Source organism: Triticum urartu, chromosome 7, assembly GCF_003073215.2.
Source record: "Triticum urartu cultivar G1812 chromosome 7, Tu2.1, whole genome shotgun sequence".
NCBI classification, from domain to species: Eukaryota; Viridiplantae; Streptophyta; class Magnoliopsida; order Poales; family Poaceae; genus Triticum; species Triticum urartu.
In genome coordinates this window covers 148,034,549-148,060,020 of record NC_053028.1, presented here as the reverse complement: position 1 = coordinate 148,060,020, position 25,472 = coordinate 148,034,549, and the positions used below count along the sequence as shown (strand labels likewise).

General features: G+C 47.0%; 3 protein-coding genes across 12 annotated transcripts; 1 reads left to right on the top strand and 2 right to left on the bottom strand.

Moving 5' to 3' along the window:
• The first annotated feature begins 12,148 nt into the window (after positions 1–12,148).
• LOC125521239 (ankyrin repeat domain-containing protein EMB506, chloroplastic-like) lies at positions 12,149–21,104 on the top strand. Its single transcript, XM_048686301.1, has 7 exons — positions 12,149–12,572; positions 12,755–12,834; positions 13,220–13,318; positions 13,404–13,502; positions 19,942–20,040; positions 20,125–20,223; positions 20,557–21,104. The coding sequence occupies exons 1-7, from the start codon at positions 12,230–12,232 to the stop codon at positions 20,659–20,661; spliced, it is 924 nt and encodes a 307-aa protein (XP_048542258.1). The 5' UTR covers positions 12,149–12,229; the 3' UTR covers positions 20,662–21,104.
• LOC125521241 lies at positions 14,355–19,935 on the bottom strand. Of its 10 annotated transcripts, XR_007289099.1 has the most exons (10): positions 19,307–19,935; positions 19,122–19,194; positions 18,653–19,011; positions 18,292–18,508; positions 18,019–18,203; positions 17,089–17,185; positions 16,750–16,848; positions 16,432–16,665; positions 16,154–16,347; positions 14,355–14,535 (listed from the first exon to the last, which is right to left on the bottom strand). XR_007289099.1 is itself a non-coding variant. In XM_048686303.1 (7 exons), exons 3-6 carry the CDS (start codon positions 18,941–18,943, stop codon positions 17,096–17,098), a joined length of 528 nt encoding a protein of 175 aa, XP_048542260.1. In that variant the 5' UTR covers positions 18,944–19,011; positions 19,122–19,194; positions 19,307–19,935; the 3' UTR covers positions 16,712–16,848; positions 17,089–17,095. The 10 variants fall into 10 exon arrangements, 2 of the variants coding, with proteins under 2 accessions (XP_048542260.1, XP_048542261.1); XR_007289101.1 differs by lacking the exon at positions 18,019–18,203 and having other exon boundaries at positions 19,265–19,935; XR_007289100.1 differs by lacking the exon at positions 18,019–18,203 and having other exon boundaries at positions 16,154–16,350.
• Positions 21,105–21,333: 229 nt separating the features above from the next.
• LOC125521240 (tRNA (guanine-N(7)-)-methyltransferase) lies at positions 21,334–23,154 on the bottom strand. Its single transcript, XM_048686302.1, has 3 exons — positions 22,977–23,154; positions 22,499–22,872; positions 21,334–22,009 (listed from the first exon to the last, which is right to left on the bottom strand). The coding sequence occupies exons 2-3, from the start codon at positions 22,823–22,825 to the stop codon at positions 21,548–21,550; spliced, it is 789 nt and encodes a 262-aa protein (XP_048542259.1). The 5' UTR covers positions 22,826–22,872; positions 22,977–23,154; the 3' UTR covers positions 21,334–21,547.
• Between the last annotated feature and the right edge of the window lie 2,318 nt (positions 23,155–25,472).

Below are 25,472 nucleotides of genomic sequence, written 5' to 3'. Positions count from 1 at the left end.
ACTAAACTGTGACTGCTAAATTTTGACTTAGCAAACTGTGGCTAGGAACCAAACAGCCCCTGCATCTCCGACACCAGGCTGTCACGATCACGGCCGCGGCCACAGGTGCGCGCCGCCCGCAAGGCTAGGCCAACACCGAGCGCATGCGAACACGCGGGCGCCGTCGGATGCCATGCACGCAGGTACCAAGTGCACGTCACGGCCATCCAAGGGAATTTTTATGGTATGCATGCTTGCAGCCTGACGGTGACTGCAAGCCGGGCTACCACCTCGGCTTTGACTCGCCCGTTACGCACCAGCGCTGCCACAGATCCGAAGGCCGCAGCAACCACGCGCGCGAACGACGCGCGACCCATCGACTGGACCTGCTGAACCCTCCACCGACATACACCAGAGTACCAGACGATCTACTCCTCTGCCAACCCTACCATGCTCGAAGCTGTACAACTACGTCAGGCTACGAGCCAACATATTTCTTCCGCACAACATGGCATCGACACATTGTTACCGTGGAGGACGCCTTCAAGCGACTTCATCGTCGACACGCCGCTGCAACGTCATCACCGATACTTCATCGCCAACGTCTTCTCAGCGTGGTCTTCACCAACATCTTCGTCAACACACCGTTGCCGCCTCGTTCACGAGATGGACACTTAGCGTCCTCTGACAAACTTTTCTGCAAGACGCGACCTCGACGACGGCAATGACCACGTCACGACGACGGCATCGACTGCGTCATTCACGACGGCACAACTACATCGATACGGCGTCACTACAGTGACGACCCTACACGGCCACACGGTTCTGGCAAAACCGATGTGTGCTCGATGGGCTTCCTCCGGTCTTAGCAAAATCGGTGGACTCATCACCGACGGCACCCTCTGACATCCGCAAGGTGCATCGTCCACGTCTGCAGCTCCGTCATAGCACATTTTTTTGCGCCTCCGGCTTTGTGCGGCTTCATCATCCACGAAGACCACACCATCGACCATGACTACCTTGATCACGGCTACATCATCATGATCGGCTACCTCGACATTAATGGCTACGTCTACAGCAACTCATCGGCAACAACTCCAGTCAACAGCGTCCGCCTCGTCACTTGCGTCCACGACACTCCCGCCGTGACTGCGGGAGGGAATAGAGGAGAAGGCAGGAAGGCACCAGAAGGGGACACAGTCACCGCCCTAGGTGCCAACCCATCAGAGACGCAGTTGATGATGACGCAGCGGAGAAGACGACGAAAGCGCAAGACTTCAAATCCAGTCGTACTCGTCTGCTTCACTCCCGCTACGACTGAGGGGGAATGTTAGAAATATAATTGGGTTTAAGTTAGAGATAAAGAGATAGAGATAGAATTAGTTTAAACCACATGTAACTTGTCTTGTACTCCAAGTCTCTACCCTTCTTGTACTATATATATATCCCACACCTGGGTCAGATCAATACAACAACATAATATTCAGTCATCCTACAATTTCCACATATAGAAGTCTTGCTAGTTTTTCCTCTTACAAAGCTTGATACTACCAGGAAGACGACGCCAAGAAATTTCATTGTAGCTCCTAGATGTAGGAGTTACTTTGTAATTTCTTGGATCATGGATCCAACACAATGTACCTGTAGTTACAGGTTGCGTGTACTAAAAAAGTTACTGGTGTTTCTAAAAGAAATACTCAAAGGTCACGCCATCATTTTTAGCTGAGATGACATAAGGTGTTGGATGACTCTGTCATTCTCTATCCCCCCCCCCCCCCCCCTTAAAAAAATCTTGCATTCTATTTCTTAGTGATCTTTTACATGCTTCACATAGTATAACTCTTTCCCAGAGTCAATGTTACCACTGGATTGGTGTGTAAGTTATCAGTGTTACCACCGGATTGGTGTGTAAGTTATCAGGTGTGCGTTACGTACGTTATCACACTATTTATCCAAAAAATGACGGCGGATATGTTTTCAACAACTCTTTTTTCTGGGTCAAAATCGTCCAAAGTTATCAATGTTTGTACATAATTTATCAAGTCCGTGAGGCATAAAATTATCATGATATACGCATAAGTTAGTGAGGTTATTCCCCGCAAAAATAAGTTAGCGAGTTATACTTTTCAGCAAGTCTTTCCTCAAGTCAAAGTTACCATGAAATTTGTGTGTAAGTTATCAGGTGTGTGTGTATGTATATTACCACACTATTTATTCAAAAAAATGACGGTGAATATGTTTTCAACAACTCTTTTTTCTGGGGTCAAAATTGTTACCACGGTAATTGTCAGTAGTTTTTTTCTGGGGGCCAAAATGATCCTCATTACCTACTGTTCTTTTTACCACCCACAAACTGCTCAACACGAGCATGGCAAAAAAATCAGAAATACAAAAAAATTGGGCAAAACTAGGGATCGATCCCTAGGCTGGGTTATAATTCATAGCACTAGCCACTTGGTAGTAGTTAGTTTCATGATGTCATATCAGCGCGAGGTTTTTTATAGGCAGAGAGGCATCAGGCTTTACTTGGTTTGCAGCCATGGTTGCTGCTCGCGACGGAGCTTCGCCCTAAATTACCAGGCTTTCCCTTGGCATTTTGGGGGTGCGCGGGGTGCGGATGAGCACACGCATGGTGCAACAGGGTGTGGCCTTGCGTGCCTGCTGTGTGTGCACCGGCCGAGCACCCACGCCTCGAGCTCAAGCTCATGCATAGCGGCCTGCGCTCGGGTGCATACGACGAGGGCGAGCGGGAGGAGGAACGGCGATTCTCACCGCGCTCGAATGCGAGATCGACTTGGACAGAGACAGACGAGGAAGCCGGTGAGGAGACACTGATTGTCGAAAACGGCTCCGCCGAGGAGAAAACGACAATGGCGTTGAGGGAGTCCTGGATTAGGGGGTCCCCGGACAGCCGGACTATATCCTTTGGCCGGACTGTTGGATTGTGAAGATACGAGATTGAAGACTTCGTCCCGTGTCCGGATGGGACTCTACTTAGCGTGGAAGGCAAGCTAGGCAATACGAATATGCATATCTCTTTGTAACCGACCTTGTGACCCTAGCCTCCTCCGGTGTCTATATAAACCGGAGGGTTTTAGTCCGTAGGACAACAGACAATCATACCATAGGCTAGCTTTTAGGGTTTAGCCTCTCTGATCTCGTGGTAGATCTACTCTTGTAATACTCATATCATCAAGAACAATCAAGCAGAAAGTAGGGTATTACCTCCATAGAGAGGGCCTGAACCTGAGTAAACATCGTGTCCCCTGTCTCCTGTTACCATCGACCTTGGACGCACAGTTCGGGACCCCCTACCTGAGATCCACCGGTTTTGACACCGATATTGGTGCTTTCATTGAGAGCTCCACTGTGTCGTCACCATAAGGCCTGATGGCTCCTTCGATCATCGCTAGCGATGCGGTCCAGGGTGAGGCTTTCCTCCCCGGACAGATCTTCATATTCGGCGGCTTTGCACTGCGGGCCAATTCGCTTGGCCATCTGGAGAAGATTGAGAGCTACGCCCCTGGCCATCAGGTCAGATTTGGAAACTTGAACTACACGGTCGACATCCGCGGAGACTTGATCTTCGACGGATTCTAGCCCATGTCGGACGCGCCGTACAGTCTTGGCGAGGATGACGCCACTCTGCCGTCGGACAGTATTCGGGAGATCGCATCCGCAGATACTCCGTCCATCGATCCGGAGCAAGTCGCGCCATCCGAGAGCGAAGGGATGGACCCCGTCATGGAGGCCGCACTCTCAGTGGCGATAGAGCCGGATACTGACTTTACCCCTTACGAGAGTCGTGTCGCCAAACCACTGTATTCATCTACAGCCACGGACTCCGAGCCGCTCATATCCGTGCTCGTCGAGTCCGACTGGGCGCCGATCATGGAGTTCACCTCCGCGGACATCTTTCAGCACTCACCCTTCGAGGACGTGCTAAATTCATTAAGGTCTCTCTCCCTGTCAGGAGAACCTTAACTGAACTATGTCCGGCTAGAATGGGATGCGGGCGACGAAGAAAACCCACCACCCACTTAGTAGCCGCTGTCGACGACTTAACCTACATGCTCGACTTCGACTCCGAAGACATCGACGGTATGGACGACGATGCAGGAGACGAATCGAAACCACCGCCCACAGGGCGCTGGACCGCTACTTCATCACATGACGTATACATGGTGAACACCCCCAAAGAAGCCAATGGCGACGAGACAACGAAGGATGATACCTCCAAGAAGCAACCCAAGCGCCGACGTCAGCGGCGCCGCTCTAAGTCCCGCCATAGCAAGAACAGCGATAATAATAGTCCATGCGACTCTGGAAGAGACGACAACTGCACCACCCCGCTCGCAGAAAACGATCAAGATGCAAACTGCAAACATAGTACGGATCCGACATCCGAACACGATGACGCCAAAGATAAGCCTCATCAATCCCCGTCTAGGGAAGAAAACAGTCCGGACGAAGATGCACCCATCATCCCAGAAACAAACTTGGAGCAAGAGAACCTCCGCAGAAGGCTTACTGCCACAGCGAGAAGCCTGAAGAAACAGAAGCAAAGGCTAAAGGTCGCACAAGATACGCTCAACAGCAAGTGGAACAAAGTAACAAAGTATGGTAGAAGCTATCACCCAAATAGCTATCCAAAGCGCAAGCTATTACCGGAATTCGACGATGAGGCCTTAGAGCCCATACAGCCGATAAGTGATACGGCCAACCGGCCAAATCCACCACCATGTGAACGCGATAGAGCGGCTAACAAAGTCATGCATAAGTCAACACACGTTCTACGTGAGAACTTGCGTCAAAAATCCGGTGCGACCAGATCTATCTATAGATCTAGGAAGCACGCTACGGTATAAAACCAACACCGAATACTAAAACCGTCCGAACACTATGGCGCATCCCAATACAGGGGTGCCGCACACCCATAATGTTTCACCGATGAGGTACTGGATCACGAATTCCCAGAGGGACTCAAACCAGTGAACATAGAGGCGTACGACGGAACCACAGACCCGGGAGTCTAGATAGATGACTTCATCCTTCATATTCATATGGCTTGTGGAGACGATCTCCATGCCATTAAATACTTGCCCCTCAAGCTTAAAGGGCCAGCTAGGCACTGGCTGAAAAGCCTCCCCGAAAACTCAATTGGAAGTTGGGAGGAGCTCGAGGACGCTTTCCGGGCCAATTTTCAAGGGACTTATGTCTGACCTCTAGATGCAGACGATTTAAGTCACATAATCCAACAGTCCGGAGAGTCCGTCCGAAAGCTTTGGAACAGGTTCCTCACCAAGAAGAACCAAATAGTCGACTGTCCGGACGCCAAAGCCTTAGCAGCTTTCAAACACAGTGTCTGAGACGAATGGCTCGCCAGACACCTCGGTCAAGAAAAACCGAGAACAATGGCAGCCCTAACAAGCATCATGACCCGCTTTTGTGCGGGCGAGGACAACTGGTTGGCCCGTAGCAGCACCAGCGACCCAAGCACATCCAAAATAAGGGATGGCAATGGTAAACCACGACGCAACAAAAACAAGCATCGAAGTAAAGAAGGTAGCCCAGATAACACGGCAGTAAACACCGGATTCAGGGGCTCCCGACCAGGTCAGCGGAAAAAGCCTTTCAAAGGCAGCAGAGAAGGACAATCTGGCCTAAACAAAATTCTTGACAAACTCTGTCAGATTCACGGCACCCCAGACAAACCTGCAAATCATACCCACAGAGAATGTTGGGTCTTCAAGCAGGCCGGTAAGCTAAACACCGAACACAAAGGGGAAGAGACACCAAGCGAAGACGAGGATGAACCTCGCCAGCAAAACACCGGAGGACAGAAAAAGTTCCCATCGGAGGTTAAAACAGTAAACTTGATCCATGTGAAAAGGAGAAGAAGCAATCACGCACTCCGACGCACACGTGCCATAGAGCTCGTCACCCCTAGGTCCAACCCCTGGTTGGCATGCCCGATCACTTTTGATCGTAGAGATCACGATACACATATCCGGCGCGAAGGACTGACGGCCTTGGTGTTAGACCCAATAATAAATGGGTACCATTTCACAAGGGTCCTCATGGACGGCGGCAGTGATCTCAATCTGATATATCAGGACACAGTCCGCAAAATGGGGATAAACCCAACACAAATAAGCCACAGTAATACTACCTTCAAGGGAGTAATACCAGGCCAAGAGGCCCACTGCATGGGCTCTCTACTACTAGAGGTGGTATTCGGTTCTCCCGATAACTTCCGAAGTGAAACATTAACTTTTCACATCGCTCCATTCCGAAGTGATTTCCAAGCACTACTCGGAAGGGCGCCTTTCGCTCGTTTTAACGCAATACCGCATTATGCTTTTCTCAAGCTCAAGATGTCCGGTCCACGAAGCGTCATTACAGTTAGCGGAAATACCAACCGCTCTTCACATATGAAAGAGGACGCGGCGGCTCTAACAACCGCACACTAGACGGCCTCACCAACCAGAAAAAATGGTAGGTCGTCAAGGCCACGGACACGGTTAGACGAGTCCGGCGTTCCATCATACATGCATGAGATTGGTTTTCGAACCCTCATAACACGATACCAGGGGCTTCCCGCGTGTAATCAGGGCCAGGCCAGCTCAACTAGGCATCTCTGGAATTCTGATAACTCATTCTTCTTTTCGGCACGGCAACTTTCACCTAAGTTCTTTCTTTTTGCAGGTTACAATCGTGCTACACCCGTCCAGGACACGGCACAATGGAGACACAGGCGCAGACGTGCAGCAGGGACCCGCCCAAATGTTTCTTTTTAGATTAAGGCCCTGCGTAAACCTTTTTTACTGTCTCTTGTTGCTCACATCCTCCAGATACTCCACACAACCGAGAAGGATGCCGGCGTTATTGGCATGTGGCCACGCCAGGATTTTGCACGTACCCGGACACATGGGGTTTCTTATAAAGGGCATTGTTTAGCCCGGTATATGTTATAAAGACCAAACACCTTAGGGAGTGTTCGGCGTCACGAGTTTGGCCATATATGCATCAGCTCCGAATCATGTCTTTGGTCAAATGTTGGGTTTGCCCGGCTCTCACGTTTTGGTACCTTACGTTCTGTTATATCGGCTAAGGTAGCACTGGGAGAATTACTGGGATTGTGCCCTAGTTCATCCGGATGAGCACCTCAGTAGAGAAAGCCGAAAACTGACTGTCATGATATAGTGAGAGACTGGTCAACCACTCGATGACTAATCAAAATCTTTGGGATTCCTCCGCATTAACGAAGGGCCATTTCCCGGTCATGTACGTACGTGCATCGTATTCGGACGAGCACAGAAGTACCAGGGGCTATATAGTAGCCCCACTGTCAAACTCCTATGGCTAAATGAAAGTGTTAAAGTAATATAGTCCGATTGCCTTGTTCGCTACGCTATCACCTCCTTAACGGACCAAGACGTTGGATCAAGTGTGGATATGCATCTTTTGCGAACACCCCCGCATTATATGTGTGGGGCGGAAGCCGACGACTGCAAACTTTCAGGTTATATACATATATACATAAACGGGTGCACAGGAGGCATCATAGTACTTTCGGGCAAAAGTATAAATACAGTCTTGATTAATTTAGAAAAACATTGTTTGTACAATGGGACTACATGTCACTTGAAAATAATATTCTTCGAGCACTGAGCCTCTATCGAACGAGCGCCTTCAAGGACTTCTTCAAAGTAGTGCTCGGCGGCAACTCGGCCTATGGCCGAACCCTGTGTCGGAACAGTGGTGGCCTCCATCTCCGCCCAGTATGTTTTGACACGGGCAAGGGCCATCCGCGCACCTTCTATGCACGCTGATCTCTTTACAGCATCGACGCGTGGCACAGCTTCAAGGAATTGTTGCACTAAGCTAAAATAGCTACTCGGCCTTGGCCCTCCCGGCCATAGGTGATCCACAACGGACCTCATGGAAAGTCTGAACAACCTATGGAGCTCGGCCCAACCGATCAATCGCTCATTCAGCAGCAGCGGACGGATTGAAGCGTGAAACTGTGACCAAAATAGCTTTTCCACTTCGGGACCTTTCTGATCCTTAAAGTACTCGGCTGCGTCAGCAGCACTTGCTGCCAAATCCATGTACGCGTCCGCAGAACTCCATAGCTGGTCCAGAGGAGCATATTTCGGATCTCCGAACTTAGTCCGCAACAAGAAGGGCTTCCCAGACACGATATCTGCAGCTTGATTCAGCTCCTCCTTCGTCGCTCTAATTTTGGAGCGAGCTTCCTTGGCAGCCACCCGGGCCTTCTCTAGGTCCGTCGCCTTCGCTCGGTTTTTTTCTTCAAGAAGCCGGTAACGGTCAGCAGCATTTTTTAACTCTACGGCCATCTTGGCTATTTTTTCCTTGCTCTCGCAATCTGCGGCCTGTTCGGCCCTTAACTCTTCGGCCGCCTTTAAAGCGGCCGCATTGCTACTCCTTGCTTGCTCCTTGGCTCAGGAAAGCTCTGCCCGAAGGGTCTTCACGGTGGCAGCTCCATCTACAGTCACAACATGTTAACGATACTGGCATCATGCTGCTCTTATTATGTGACGATCACCAGAAAAATCACTCACCCTGTGCCTCGTCAAGCCGCTTGTTAACAAGCACGATGTTGGCATCTGCCGCATCCAGTTGCCGCTTTAATTCGACAAAACCATCAGTCCGGCTCACCACCGGAGCTTCAACTACCAGCACATATAGGCGATCTGGTTATTACCTGGGACTATGATCCTCTGTTTGCCGCCATTCCCGACGACAACCAGAGTCTCAGGGGCTACTATCTGCATGGGCATACCTAATGTATGCGGTACTGTTAAAGGCATATATTGTTTCACGTACCTCGAAGCCTTTCAGCAGACTCATAAAAGCTTCGTGCAGACCGCTTTCAGCGGATGAAATCCTTTCAATTACCGTACCCATTAGCGTATGATGCGCTTCCAAGACGACAGCTTGCCCCAGAAGATCCTTCGGCGCGTCCGACCGCACACTGTACGGACCCTTGCTGTCGCTCCCCTCAGGAGCCGGATACTGGGGATGCCGGGCAGCTAAAGGGTTATCCTCTAGCCCTAATGGATCCGGAGATACCCTTCACGGCGACACTTCAAGGTCGCCCGCATCTTGAGTTGGGGAGTCCGGGGGAGGCGTTTCGCTCTCCATCATGTCCGGAAGAAGATCCCCCGAAGATAAACTCTGTCGAGAAGGGATGCGATCCGGACTATAATTTATAAGTATCGATTATTGTCTTCGGAAGTAAGATAGGATATCTTCACTATTAAGTACTTTTTGATTACTTACAGCTCGGTAGAGGGCTGATCCCCGCGCGGACATTGTGCGGCCAGAATACCCTCCGAGGCAGGACCCTCTGGCGGAGATTTCTTCTCCCGTTTGGAAACCTTAGTTTCTGGATCTTCAGAGGTAGTCCTCTTCCTTCCCCGGGGAGAGAGAATGTCAGATTCTCCCCCTTGGTTATCCTCCCTCGCGGAGGCGCTCATTCCCTCGATTGGAATAGATAGCGATGGAGGCCCGCTTTCGCCCTCTTTATTCCCCCCTTCATCTTCCTTTGAGGGCACTAGACAAGGTGCTGGCTCGAGCATCTTTTCCAGCACCGGATTGTCCAAACCCTCAGGAAGGGGAACCGAACACCGGATCAGCTTCGCCTTTGTTATCCAGTCCTGTTCAAAGAGCGATTCTTCAGAATGATGTCATGATAAATAAAAGGATAGTGTGTTCGGCCATGGGATTACTTACTTGGGCAGCGGGGCGGTTGCAGCTTAGGCCCACGTCCTCGGTGGTGTCCGGACACTCTATTTGGGGTCCGAAGAATGGTTTGTACATCTCCTCGTGCGTCATGCCGAGGAAATTCTGAATAGTGTGCGGTCCTTCCGGGTTGAATTCCCACATACGGAGGGGTCGGCGTTTGCAAGGATGGACTCGACGAACCAGCATGACTTGCATTACCATAACCAGACTGAAATCTCCCTCGAAGAGATCTCGGATACGGCTCTGCAGTATTGGCACGTCCTTGGCTGGACCCTAGCTCAGCCCCCTGCTAATCCATGACATCAGTTGTGGTGGGGGGCCCGAGCGAAAGGCGGGGGCAGCTACCCATTTGGCACTTCGGGGGGGCTGTGATGTAAAACCACGCCCGCTGCCACAATCCGGACACCTCTGGAAAGGAACCCTTTGGCCATGGAGCGTCAGCAATTTTGCTTATTAAAGCACCTCCGCATGCTGCGTACTGCCCCTCGACCGTCTTCGGCTTCACATCGAAGGTCTTGAGCCACAGGCCGAAGTGAGGGGTAATGCGGAGGAAGGCCTCACATACAACAATAAATGGCGAGATGTGAAGAAGGGAATCCGGGGCCAGATCGTGAAAATACAGCCCGTAATAGAACATAAGACCCCTAACAAAGGGATCCAGAGCGAGGCCTAGTCCTCGGAGGAAGTGGGAGACGAACACGACGCTCTCTTTGGGTTCGGGAGTAGGGACGACCTGCCCTCGGGCGGGCAGCCTATGCAAAATTTCGGCGGTCAGATATCTGGCCTCCCTCAACTTCTTGATGTCCTCCTCTGTGACGGAGGAAGGCATCCACCGGCCTTGAAGGCTGGATCCAGACATGATTGAAGGTCCGAAGCGCCTGACCTGAGCTTTGGGTGTTAGAACTCGAGGCGGGGAAAGGATTCGATTGAGCGCGGGAGGGAAAAAAGAAAAAGCCCTGTCCCTTTATAAAGAGGGTGAATATCAGGAGTCCCCCTCGTGGTCGTTTGAGACTTACCTAAGATCTAGGAGTCATACCAACAGGCACGGTTGGGTTACCCACGTTTGTATTGACGAGAATCCCGTGATAAGGGAAACACGATCTCCACTTTGACAAGACGTGTCAAGAAACCGCCTCGCGTTATATGCGGGGCTGGTTAAAGAAAAACGGTTCAAATAATGACCGGGCCGTGGCGTGATGTCATGCTATCAAAACGTGTCAGCAGATTAGATTTGTGAAAATATTATTCTCTCTACGATGGTGTGTGAAACTTATTTTGCAGGGTCGAACACTATCCTTATATTCAAACTCTTCCATGGTGTATTCGGAGGAGGAACCCGCCTTGCAATGCCGAAGATAACACTGCGCGCCGGACTCATCGTCATTGAAGCCTGATTAGGGGGTCCCCGGACAGCCGGACTATATCCTTTGGCCGGACTATTGGACTGTGAAGATACGAGATTGAAGACTTCGTCGCGTGTCCGGATGGGACTCTACTTGGCGTGAAAGGCAAGCTAGGCAATACGGATATGCAAATCTCCTCCTTTGTAATCGACCTTATGTAACCCTAGCCTCCTCCGGTGTCTATATAAACCGGAGGGTTTTAGTCCGTAGGACAACAGACAATCATACCATAGGCTAGCTTCTAGGGTTTAGCCTCTCTGATCTCATGGTAGATCTACTGTTGTAATACTCATATCATCAAGAACAATCAAGCAGGAAGTAGGGTATTACCTTCCTAAAGAGGGCCCGAACCTGGGTAAACATCATGTCCCCTGTCTTCTGTTACCATTGACTTTAGACGCACAGTTCGGGACCCCCTACCCAAGATCCGCCGGTTTTGACACCGACAGGCGTGGTCAGTCCCAAGGTCCTGTGGACAGGCTGTTGCGCAGGAGGACGACGGACGTCACAGCGGAGCTTCCCGTCGACGAGGTGGAGAACGAAAAGGACCACAATGGCGAAGCGAAATTAGTCCCGCGGGTCAACGCCCAGGCCACTCACGCCCGCAGTCGAGCAACTGCCCCGCGCATATCACGAGCAGTCGCCCGATCCTGATCGAAGCACCCTGATATCGTGTGGTAATTTTGCAATCTGCCACACAGTTGTCATATACATATTTTGATATCAAATATATGAAACTACATTTCATAATGAATCTAACAATATTGATTTTGCATTGTGGATATTGATAATTTTTTCTATAAATTTGGTCAAAGTACTTTAACTTTGGACAAAACTTATATACAGATTAAAATGAACCGGAAGAAGTACGTCTGGTGACCCTATCCGTGGTAAGTAACCCCAACAGGCGTCGCGCACAGACGCAAATTCGGTCCAAATTCGGTTTTGGATTTCTGTCCGTTTCGACTCAAACGGATTGGAGCGGGGGCTGACAGTCAAATCCTAGTGAAGACACTACAGGGAGAAGCATCCTTCGGCTCAGCCCTTCTGCGATAAGAGGCGCCGGGCGAGAGATGCTCCCATGGGCGGCCACGGCCTCCTCCTCCTCCTCCGCCGCCGCCGCTCTTCTCCATGCCTCTCCACTCCCCGCCTCCCACCGCGCTGCACTACCTCGCTACCGTCCGTCTCCCTTTCTTCCACCGCCGCTCTCAATTGGCTTCCGTTCCCCGGCACGCGCCCTCCCTCGCGGCGGCGACGCCTTCTGGGAGGAACCAGACGACGGCTCCGGGAGCGACTACGAGGATGAGGGAAAGCAAGCGACCGGACAAAGAAGCTCTCCTTTCCCTTCCCCCTTCCCGCTCTCCAGGCTCGTTGCAACGCGGCAGCAGGAGCGTCAAGAGCAGGAGCTCCGGAGAGGTATCGATTGGGTCTCCGAGCGAAATTTACTCCTCCGAATTTTCTTTATGTGCTTCTGGTCTCCCAGTTTGCACTCTGAAAAAGAGTGTGCTGTTTATGCCTCTCAATTCTCATTTCAGTATTTTTGCTGTTACTGTTTTTTGAATTGTACACCTTATTGTGCTGCTATTCTGTTTGTCTAGAAATCGAGCTTCTCTTAACGCCAGAAGAAGAGGCTATCTTGGATCAGAATGAGACTGCTGATGTCACCAAAATTTCATCAGTTAAGTGTGTTTCACTGTCTTCATACCATTTTGAGTGTTCCCCACTGTCTTGGAGAGTTGTTCTTTATCAGGTTTAGTGCTGTTTGGGACTTTAGGTGGTTATATGCTAGTTGTAAAAGTAAAATGCAGTGAGTTGGCGATGACTGGTTTCTTCACCGACGCTAGCCCAGCGTGACATCTGTTACCATTTTGTAAGCTGATTTCGACATCATGCCTCGTTTGGCTGTGTGCATCACATTGGATGACGCATGGACTGGAAGGATGATCTTTCTAACTTATAAACATACCTATTTTTGACATCTGAGTAATGAGTAATGTAGATGCGTGAACTGTCGGAATGTTGGATGTTGATTCTAACCTCTGAAATTGCATTGCTTGGTGCAGCCAAAATGGCATCCGCTTCATACATACGCATTGGCGCTGCAGATACCTCTGATGGACAAGCTGCTCGACAATGGTGTTGATATCGATTTAGTTGATAAAGTAGGTCCTGCTTAATTCGTTGTGATGCCTGTCCAAAACGCCATCTAGGATAGTAGTGCTAATATTGGTGGTGTTGTTGATACAGGATGGTTTCACTCCTCTTCACAAGGCGATAATAGGCAAAAAGGAGGCTGTCATTAGCCATCTCCTAAGAAAAGGAGCAAATCCTCATGTCACAGATAGGGTAACCGGCAATATCCTTTTTATGATTTATATTTCTCTAGTCCCATAATAAAGTGGAAGATACTAACTGAACTTGGATAGTGGCATTTACACTTGTCAGATGGATTTGGTTCCTCACTAGCAACAATGCAGTTCGCATCTTGAAGTTTAAGACTACTAGTAGAGTGCCCGTGCGTTGCTACGGGCTTAAGAAAAAATTACCATCTTGTAATCTTCAAAATTATGTTGAACATATTATAACCTAATAAAAGGGAGGATGAAAATACCATATTGCAATGTTCAATATCTTTTATCATTGATCAGCGAGGAATAACAATAATCGTTCTGTACATGCAAGATACTTAGTAAAGAACTTCTCTGATACATTTTTTCTTTTACTTCACTGCATGAAATGTATTCGGTACATCGGCATATATCATGCTTGTTCTTTGCACCTATAGTTTTGTTCTACTCACCTATTCCATTCTCTGAAGAATGGTATATGGCTATATCGACTCCATTGGAGAGAATACACTATGGAATCCCTGTGTCAATGTTAAATAATCATGTAAAAAGGAAAGAGAATAGAAGTAAAAGTGAGTCTACTGATCAGGTAGTATTATGGCAACTACCTCGCTGATCAGGTAGAAGCTTTCCAGACAGCTTATCCTTGAAGGTATCAAGTCGTGCATCAAGCATTACTATGTTTCCTTATAAGTTGAAGTGAAGAAATTATAAGCAAGAGTACTAACGACCAACAGTGGCGAGCCTCTTGCTCTTGCAAGAATGTTTATTGAACAATTAGTTGCATATGCGGCTCAGGTGGAAGATGAATGCCCCTCACGCAACATTGCCGTTGCGCGAAGTGGTAAATTCCCCTCTCCTCCACACCCTTCCCTTCCTCCATTTTGTCCGTGGCTATGTCATGTTGCTCGGCCTCCAGAAAACTTGGTTGCGCGAGTCTTGGGCACTTTTTGACCCGGGACCCACCAATCCGCCACATCTTATAGTGATGCTGCTCCACTCTCATGGCGATGGCAGTGACTTCACTGTTTCTAAGACAATAATAACTCTGTTTCATGAGCAACTAAATTTCAAGACATTTAGGAGCTCTGCTCGACCTTTGTAAGAAATGTACCACAATATTTGCTATAATGATATTACTACATCTATGTTTTTCAGAAGTACAATCAAAATCAAAATTAACAAACAACAGCTTGGTCATTAATTAGACAATCAATGCTCTTGTAAGACTGCAGGTTCGGTTAAGCCACTACTTAACTCACCATGAAACAGTCATGTTTTCCTTTCCTCTTTGAAGTACCAAAGTTGCAGCCTCTATTTTACGCATTGGTTGTCGCTGCAGTAGCAGCAGCACCACCAACAAATTAGAAGAGGTGCGGTGGCATTACTGAACTGAAGTCAAACAGTACACGACATACACATTAGATGGGTCAGTGCAAATTCACCTCCCACCATACATGCTTCTTTTTCTCTTCCAGACACAGTAGCGGTGGCAACTGGCAAGCACATACACATACACCAACAGCGGCAGCAAATACGCACATGTATCTATAGTGATGTCCCTTCTGGTTTCCTTTTCTCTTCCAGACACAGCAGTGGTAGCAAGCACATATGCACACATCAGCAGATAACGAATGTTTCTACTACACAATATCTAATGTGACTTGTTGCTCTTTGTCTCTCCTATAACATTGAAAGTTTTCTAAATCAAAGCTTATGCAAGAAAACAATGTAAAGATCATTTCGAAAATCAAAGGCATACACTGAAAATATATATTTAAGATGATCCTTCAAACCAGGTAGTAGGAGTGTAAATCCGAAGGGCAAATAAAAGAGTTCTACCATCGGCAATTCATGCACCTCTAAAAAATGTATTCAAATGAACATGCCCTACATGATATTGCACTGCGAATATAGGAAGATAGAGGGCAGACATGAGAGCATTATCACCCTTTAATTCAAGGCCACCCTTTGTCTAATTAAGTTGCTACGTGTCTGCATAAATATTCATCGTTTATAAAACTATGGAAAAGCAAACCTTTGACTTACCAATGTAAATGCCGCAATGTGAGCTAGCACTTTATAAATTTGTTTGCCGAGATCCAAAACGCCATACACATTAAACAATATGTCTAAAATCCTTTGAATATATACCCACTTTATAAAAATAATAATAATGATATGGCAGCGACCAAACATCAGTCGTTTTGACGCGTGTTTGCACCGGCTGAATATTACATGCACCATATTGTGCTCCCCACTTTGTCCCCTCCTCCGACTCTTGTGACCCCTCCAACGCCAACCTATCCTCCCCCCCGCGCACCGCCACACGCGTTGCCCCACCCCACCCTGCCCGTGCATGTTAGAAATTTAATCTCGCAATCTTAAATACTACTCCATTGCGAGATTAAATACTACGGTGGCCTAAAAGGACTTCATTATGACCATTTCTTGTTTAAAAATTGATATATCAACCATCTAAGAAGATCAGCACATAATACTGTATGCATCTGTTTGAGCTAGTGATGCAGATCAGCAAATAGATTGCATATGCCTGCTGCTTTTGTTTCACTGTGCATATTTTTTATGTGCAAAACCAATTTATCTGTATCTCAAAGACCGATTTTCACTGTACATTTCGGAACTTACCACAAATCGCAGGTCGAATACGTGGCGCCACCTGAACATCTGCAGGAACCATACATTCAACATTCCTTGTAAACGATCATCCACCACACGCAGATCCACCCGATTCTTGTTAACTGGCCATTCAGCCTGAACTCCTTCACAAAGTCTTCTCCCTCAGGATTATAAGATTTGGATAAGTATGCTTGAACCACTTCCTGCTAGTGTAAGTAACATTGATTTGAACAAACCCAATGAGCCGTTGCCAACAAATATCTGACTCTAGTACATTTTTTACTTACTTTGCAACATCCGTTGATGTGAATGATAGAATTTTGTGGTAGAAACTAAGCACGTCCCTTGGGTTCGGCTCATCAAGCCTCAATCCAGCTTGCCTATGGAACTTATCTCCCATATCACCTTTAACTATGTTCTTGACTGTATCCACTTGCAACTTCAGGTTCTTCCCATGCGGCCTGATACAACCCTTGAACACCTACGCCGTACTCCATTCTGTGAAGGTATGCCATCGCCGGCTGCATGAACACCAGGACCAAACCATCTTGGAGAAATGCTTGCACTTCCAATCGTACAAAAAATTATTTGGACAATAGTTTGACCTGCTTGTCCTGGAGCATTGCCACTCACATGTTATGGTGGATCTGTAGTCACCTTGTCATGCCGACGAGTACTCAGACCGTCAGACCATTTAGATTCATCTCCAGAAAAAAAAACTCTTTTAGTAATGCATAGCACATTCCAATCTAAAAACTAAATTACGAACTCTGCGTTTTCGGCTAATTCAATACTCCCCATAATGTTCTCCCCCCCCCCCCCCCCCCCCATCCCAACTTCATGAATTACTTGATGACCAGCATCAACAAAAATATTGTGTCTACAACTCTACATTCATTAGTTTAGATTTCAGTCTGAACCTGGAACAGTATGAATCTGCATACCTTCTCATCATCCCAGGAACCCTCCGTTCCAGCAATCACCACGGCATCCATAGCATAGATCTGATGGGTTTGTGACTGTATTTATGACATTTTTACGCTGAAAAAACACAATAATACGGGTCAGAGTATAAGAAAATTACAGTACATGGAAGCACGTCAACTTCTGATACTATTTCAGTTCAATTTTACTAAGGTAGAAATAAAACTGACATAGTTATCCACGAACTTTTGTAGTTCAAACTGAGCCTTAGCATCACCACATGTATAGAAAAAGTCACATCAATAGTTCTTTTCATGAAGGATCTGGTAATTTTGAAAAAAGGAGCATTACCATCAAAATATAACATAGTTGGCTTTAAATCAGGAAATGTCCTTTGTGCAAGAACTTCTAGGAATAAATCCTAGCATGCAAGCTTCCACATAATGTGCTTATAGATTCAGACAATTTACCACTGTCATCATCATCGTTATCTAATGCAGTTTTCCCAAGTAAGAAAGTTACCATTTCTTCCATAGCTTCTGCAAACTCTGTGTACATTTGATCACAATGAATTATGAGTGTACTATTACACGAGCACATGCTCTTTATTAGAAGTGACTTGGGCACCGTTATTTTGTTAAAAAAACTATATCAAAGAAAATGTTAGAGCACACCATATAGGATGTTTGCTTACAGGATCGATACGTCGTTATGTGCTTAAGTTCCTAATATTTATTACAAGTAGGAAAAACTCCCAGCCAAACGATGTACTCATGACAGAAACAACACACTTTTTTGGCATTTGCTAAATAACCAGGGGAGTACATACAAAACATAAGATGTCTTGGAGCTTCAAGGTCCAACAGTATATATATTGCCTTTTGCTTACAGGATCAAAGGAGAATGTAGCACAGGACAACAATGTAACTGCATGAGAAAGAACTTAGTACCCGCTCACAAATTGCAAATTTCTGAAACTTCTCACAAATCACAATAGTTTGCATGGGATCTCCAATGCGTGGGTAATGAAACCACGAGGTTACTATTCCAAACTTCTCTACCTTCACTTTATGATTACATGCTTGATCAACTAAGAGATGATTTTGAATTAGCTTGTGCTATTTCCTCGAGAATCCTTTTGTGCAAATGGAATAAATCATCAATCATATCAGAAAGAGAAAAAACAAGAAACGAGATTATTTCAATGGCGAGCAAAGCTTTACTTGGTCCAAGAAGTGGTGGTTGCCGACCTCCTCCCTGAAGTCGAGCACCGCCATGACGTCGCCTACGGTGAGCATGTCAGCGCCGGCGTCCCGGAGAAGCGGGCTCTCCTTCCACATGGACACAACAACACCAGTTACATAAGAGGCCAACCAGGTGAATGAACCTGCAGCGCTACTCTTGACGGCGAGATCTGTCTGGCACTTCCAATGATAGTAACTGAACCAACTAAATAAAAATTAATTACCATGCCCACTGCTGCCTAAATCTCAAGTACTATTCTTGGAGTATTGCAGGAGTAAGAGCGGCATGATTTAAACGTGTGGGCATACAGTACGTTGGGTGCCGGAATTGATACAGAACCTGTTGGTGGCGTCGATGAATCCTAATGTGACGAGGAAATTCATGGCAAGGTGGTTCATGTCCTGCTTGCGGATCTTGACATTGCAGCTTCCGCTCCCATTCGTCAAATTAGGATTGAGAGGACCTGGACGTGGGCGAGGAAGGCTGTCATCGAAGGGGCGCGCAGCCCACGGCGGCGAGGACGCGGCCATGGCGGCACCTGCAGAGAGGAGCAGTTCAGAGGAGAGAGAGAGGTAGGGGAAAAGAAGAGAAGGGAGAGAGGGAGGCACGGCGGCGTGATCCAGCTGGCATCACTGCACGATCAGGCTAATTGGCACTAATCACTGTGACCTGAGACGAGTCAACCAGCCACCGCCGTTCTATAGAGAAGAGAATTTGTCAATAGATTGCTTATTTGATCTTCTCTGCTTGTGATTAATCAAAAGATTCAATTATTGATTGTTTTTTCCTAAACGTCCTTGCACTTAACGAGAATTGCTTCGTCGGAGCATGTGGGCGTGGTGAGATAAAAGGATTGCTGAAGCATCAACGGAATGAAATTCCTGGATCAAAGAAGAGAAATCTTCAATCGAGAATGCATCAACCGATCATGCAAAGGGGAGAAGAAGGTACCATGACTTCAATTTTTCTTGCACTGAATCAAGCGGCAACTACCTCATCTTTTCATCAACATCTCCAGCGGCGCCCGCGTTCATGTGCCTGCTCCCTCCTCCACGGGACGCAACGGCTTGAGCGAACACGGCAACGCGGATGAGCGGCTTGGGCTGGACGAGGCAGTGCCGCGGAACCGACCTTGCACGTGCACGGCTGCCTGGCTATCCCTGTCCAGCACCGGCGTCTCCCGGTAGGCGGCGTGTGCCGAGGTGTCCCCGGCCTCTAACAGGAGCATGCGCAGTTCAGAGGAGAGAGAGAAGGTAGGGGAAAAGAAGAGAAGGGAGAGAGGGAGGCATGGCGGCGTGATCCAGCTGGCTGCTCCCGGCGAGGTCAACAAAGCGCTCGGGCGATGTCAGACGGGAACACGCAACGGCGGCGGAGGATAGGGCTAGGAACCCTAGTCAGGGTGAGGGAGTCGTGGGTGGCGATGGATTTTTCTGTGGGCGGTGTGTGAGCGGACCGATCGTGGGGAGGTGAAAAAACCATACGAAAAAAACCAAAGAAACATGATGTTGGGAGATGGGACGAAAAAAAACCGGAACGAAAAAAAACCTGAAAGCGAGACTACCAACTGCTTCATTAAGAGTAGAGATTTCTATACATTGGCCCTTGAATTTGGTCTGCCCCATTTGCAGGATGGAGCCACACCATTACATTATGCAGTTCAAGTTGGTGCCCTGCAAACCGTGAAGCTGCTGATTAAGTACAGGGTTGATGTTAACGTTGCTGATGTTGTAAGTTGAAAGGGCACACTTCTTTTACCAGCTCAACCATTCTGAGACATTAAGTTATTTTCTCATATTTCTCATGTCATGCAGGATGGCTGGACACCACTGCATTTAGCGGTACAGAGTAGAAATCGAGATATAGCAAAGATATTGCTTGTCAATGGTGCTGATCAGACAAGAAGAACCAATGTATGGCCCTTTTGGTTTAATGTTTTTGGATCTATGATCTTTGCTTCTTATGCGCTCAGGTCCTATTTCGTGTACATTTTCATACCATTGTATGTTGCGTCACAAAATTTCGACGGTCGCCTTGAGAAATGTTCATATCCACTTTACAACTTCTTGAAGCTTGACGTTCTATCTAGACCACTATTCCTGCTATGCATATCTTGCTTTTTACTCTGAACTCATGAGCTACTGTCTAAACTACATGGGTTGATGCGTTATGTTACCTGAGGACCAAAAGATGATGCCTGAACTCTGAACTCACAAGTTGTTTGGATTTGTGTTTACACATTACAGGGTGGGAAGACTCCATTGGACCTGAGCTTATGTTTCGGAAGGGATTTCAACTCATATGATCTGGCAAAGCTTCTCAAACTTGTTCCAGCCAACAGAGGTGTGTGAGGTTCTGTTCTGACAAAAGTTCGAGACAAAGATCAAATGTTAGAAAGTTAGTAGAACATGGGAACTCTGTCTTTAGGTGATTATTCCGATTGTTCATGGACTGTTGATCGCTCCTTTGCATCCGGATTCTAGAAGCTTATGTAGATGGAACCAGAAACATGTAGCCTGACAAGGATGAAATAGTCAGCGCTAGATGAAATTCTCCTATTTGAGGACTCCATGCAGCTTGGAACTTGGAAAATTTGCTCTGCAGTTGTTCTTATGGACATGTTGTGTAGTCTGTACATCATGCCTTGGGATAAGCAGTGGGCATACAGGAAATCAAACTACTTGAACAGGGTATATCATGTAACTGGATTAACAACATTCAGAGACGAGTTGGTGTTACCAGTTAGTACTACATGATTGCAACATTATGAAGTTGTGATTGTATTTTCTTCAAACTGTAGAATTCAGAAGAGTCATTTTCCTTTTTCATATGGGAACCTAATTTTTCATCATTATTCTCATGCTATAAAAAGCTGTCGTGTACTGTCAACGTATGAATCAACTTAAACAATTTTCATCCAACACTTACAGATTTGCGTAAATACGAACATTCACAAAATGCAACCTGATACCAATTTCCAAACAGAAATATTAGTTCTCAAACATGCAAATTACTAGAACATGGGACTCCAGAGAACTCACATCATTTGAGAGTGCACTCATAGCAATCTTCCAGAATTTTTCGTAAAGTAGAGCCAAACATTCAAGATAGCAGAGCTACGTAAGACTACTGCATAGTGAAATTATGCTACACAAATGTATAGAAATGGCACAAATCCATCTAGCGAAGTCCAGGAAAGTACACTGGTGCTAAGAGCTTAGTAACTTCCAAAATTGCTTATTCCTCTTGCAAGGAGATGCGCCTGAAGATGGCCTGGAAAGTCTGCCCTCCATTCCTCGCGACCTTCTGGCCTTCTTCGGTGGCACTAGACAGTAGCTTCACAACTGGATCGACTTTTATCTCTTCCTCTGGAACAGCTTCGAAGAGTGGGTGTTTCTCCAGACATGTGCGCATCCATATACCAAGCTCCTCTACATCAGTAATAGTGTATATGATTCCTCCCGCTTCCATCACGTAAGCGTATTCATCGAGCAAATGCATGCTAATCACCCTCCTCCGGTGGTTCTTCTCCTTGAAGTGAGGATCAGGGAACAGGAAGAACATTTTGGAGAGCTGAGCCTTTCCAAAGTAGTTAGGAATGTATTTCATTGAATTGGTGCGCACAACGGATATGTTGTCATATTGTCCTGGATTTGATGCTCTCAAAGCCAGAACCCTCTCTTTGACATACTCAGTCACCTGTATCAAAATTTGACAAACAAAACAATCAATCATAAACCTTGAACTACTCAACTAGAGTAAACAAGTAGTTTGAAAGAGGGGAAGTTTTCACTTCTTCGCTATGTACAAATCCATGGTATTATACCATCACATACCAAATTAAGCATGGTTGTGTAGCAGAAATTCATGTCCATTATCAGAAACAAATCAAATAAACTATTCACATATTTGGCCTACTAATAAAATGCATAATGTGCATTCTTTTTTTTCTTACTTGGATCAAGGGAGATATGCCCAAAGCAATATCAGGCACTCCACCAGGGATGGCACATGCATTTTGTATGAACTATGTATCGATGTCCATGACCTTGCAGTTAGCACTTGGTAAAAGTTCTGAGTATATGATAGTTTTAATCGCTTGTTGTTACTTGTTACCTATGACTATACACTTCAACATCAACTCTTCCAGGCAGCAAAGCCAAATTGAAGCAAGAGCATCAAAATTACCTTGTCCCTGAGCTCCATGCCAATCATGAGCTTGTCGGGGAAGAGCGGCGAGAGCCCGACGAGCAGCCCACCAAACCCGCACCCGACGTCAGCGAAGCGGATCCGGGGCGCCTCCGCGTCCCCGTCCCCATCACCGTGCTCGCCCTTGTCGGCCGGGAAGTAGCGCGGGTAGTGCTGCGAGAGGTCGACGTCGTCGGGCGATATCGGGATCGGGAAGTGCGAGTCGCTGAGCGGGTTGCTGTGCGCGCGCGCCCGGTAGAAGCGCTTCCGCGGGAGCTTCCCGGACCCCTGCTGCCCGCCGCCGTTCGCGCCGCTGGTCCTCGTCATCTGGCCAAGGCCGCGTGGGGCAGCGTCGGGCTCCCCGCCTGCTTCGTCTGGGTTAGGCATTACAGCAAACACCTTGTAAGCCGCGGTTCGACGAGGGCGCGATTCGATTGGACGAGGGTGGTATTGGGAGTCGAGAGAGGGAGATACAAACCGGGGGGTCGTAGGAGGCTGCGCCTCGCCGGTGAGCCGTCCGTGGGGGTGCGCGCGCGCTGGGGACGAAGGTGCGAGGGGGCGGACTGCGGGCTGAGCCGCCGGAGCTGCGTGTTAGGGCTTCGGCGCTGGAGGGGAAGGGTCAGGGAGCGACGAGTCTGGTCGGGGATTGGGCCGCGCCGTGCATGTGACAAGGAAGAAAAATCAGGCCGACGCGTGGGAACAAATCTGGCACGGCCCACGGCCCACAATGCCACGTTTACTTAACGGGAAGCAACTAGTTAACGAGCGCTCCTTCGGGAGCCTCGCAACGATCAGCGTCACTTGACGCGTTCTCAGTCATTCGTCACGTGTCGCGCTCTGAACGCTTCCTTCGGATTTTGTTTTTTTTTTTTTCCGCATGCGTTTTCAGCTTTATAAATTGTTTTTTTGGTTTTTTCGACGTTTTGGTTTTCCTCCGGTCTTCCTTAGCTTTTCGAGCAAAAAAATTTGTTTTGAAAAAAAATTGCATGAAAAAAACGCATTTTTTCCCTTTCGCAAGTCACGATTTTTTTCCGCGAGAGTCACGGTCGTGCCTTTTGAAAACGAAAAAAAAACGCGTTTTCTGTTTTTCTTTTCTTTCGCGAGAGTCATGATTTTGCTTCCGCGAGAGGCATGGTTGTGCTTTCACGAGAGTCACGGCCGTGCCTCTCAGAAAGGAAAAAAATAAGTGTTTTTTTTTCTTTCGCGAGAGTCATGGTTTTGCTTCCGCGAGAGGCGCGGTTGTGCTTTCGCGAGAGACACGGCCGTGCCTTTCGGACACGAAAAAAAACGCGTTTTCTGTTTTTTTCTTCCACGAGAGTCATGGTTTTTCTTTCATGAGAGGCACGGGCGTGATTTCACGAGAGGCACGGGCGTGCCTCTTTCGGAAAGAGAAAAAAACCATGCTCCCGATTTTGGTTTTTTCGCCCGGTTTTTTTCATCCGTTTTTTCGTGGAAAAAAAAAGTTCGTCAAAACCTATCAACATAAGATCTAGTTTTGAAGATCTTGACGTGGGGAATCCAATAATGAAAACGTTTCGAGATTTGGACGCACGGTTTAAAAGATAAACCTTTTTAAATAAACGAATCTACGAAAAAAGAGAAAACTCACAAGTTGTGACAAGTGGCGTACTGCATGTGCGCCACTTATCACGACCTGGAAAAGTGGAGTGTTCTTTGCAACGAGTACTCCTTAATTAGTGATTTCGAGCAATTCCGTGCCGGCCCGTGTGCCGCGCCTCCAGGCCCGGACACGGCCCCTTTAGTGAACAGGCCGGCCCGCTGCATGTTTAGCCCGTGTGTGGGCTGCATACTTCGGCCTAATGGGCTATTTTGGTGCCACTTAGGATATTTTTGCCTCTATAAATCAAATTTAAACGGATCGTGTCGTGCCGAGCCAGGCACGGCTCAAGGGGTGCCTCGTGCCGGGCCAGGCCCGTGACGAGCCGAGCACCTGTGTTCACTTGGCCAGGTTTGGTGGGAATATCCTGGGAGCTCCTAGTTGGCGCCTTCTGTGCCGGTTACCTTAAGTGGCGCCTGTAAGGCGTCGTTGCTGGGCTGTTTCTTCGCTGGTCCAAGTAGTTGCGCGTTTATACTGTTTCTTTCGACTGTTTCTTCGTTCTGCTGTTTGTTCGTTCTGCTGTTTCTTCTAACTTTCGACAATACAATTCGAACTGCAAATTTCTTTCCGAATATGTATGAAATAAAATATGCTTGAACAAAATATGGAACAAACTTTTTTAACAATGGAAAAATCTCCATAAGTCACAGAAACCTGCTGATTGAAATCTTTAAGAATTTGGATCTGGCTTCCAGTAATTTAGTTGTTTGAAAGAAAAATTCTTTGTAAGAAGTACAACTAAATTTAGAAATTAATGCTCTGGACAGATTTCGAGCATGTGCGGTTTCACTAACAAACGAGTTCTGCTAACCACTCGGACTACTTACGACTAGTGATAGGTAACAGCGCAAATTATGTAATAACAGTGTTGCAGTGCTATTTTATTGGACAAAACTGTACCAATTACTATTTTTTGAATTATTTGACAAACAAAAATCGTGAATTTGAATAGGTTCATAGATTTCAAACAAAGTTCATCGATTTTCAAGAAAAGTTCACAAACTTGAAAAACGTTCATCAATTTTCAAACAAAAGTTCATCATTTTTGAATATGTTCATCGAAATTTGAAAAAAGTTCATCAAAATTGAAAAAAGTTCATGGATTTCAAAATTAGTTCATAAATTTTCAAGAAAAGTTCACGAACTTGAAAAAAGTTCATCAATTTTTAAACAAAAAGTTCAGAAAATTTGAAAAAGTTCATCGAAATTTAAAAAAAGTTCATGGATTTTCAAAAAAAGTTCATCAATTTTCTAGAAAAGTTCACAAACTTTAAAAAAAGTTCATTGAGATTGAAAAAAGCTCATGAATTTTCGAAGAAAGTTCATCGAGTTTGAAAAACAAGTTCATGATTTTTT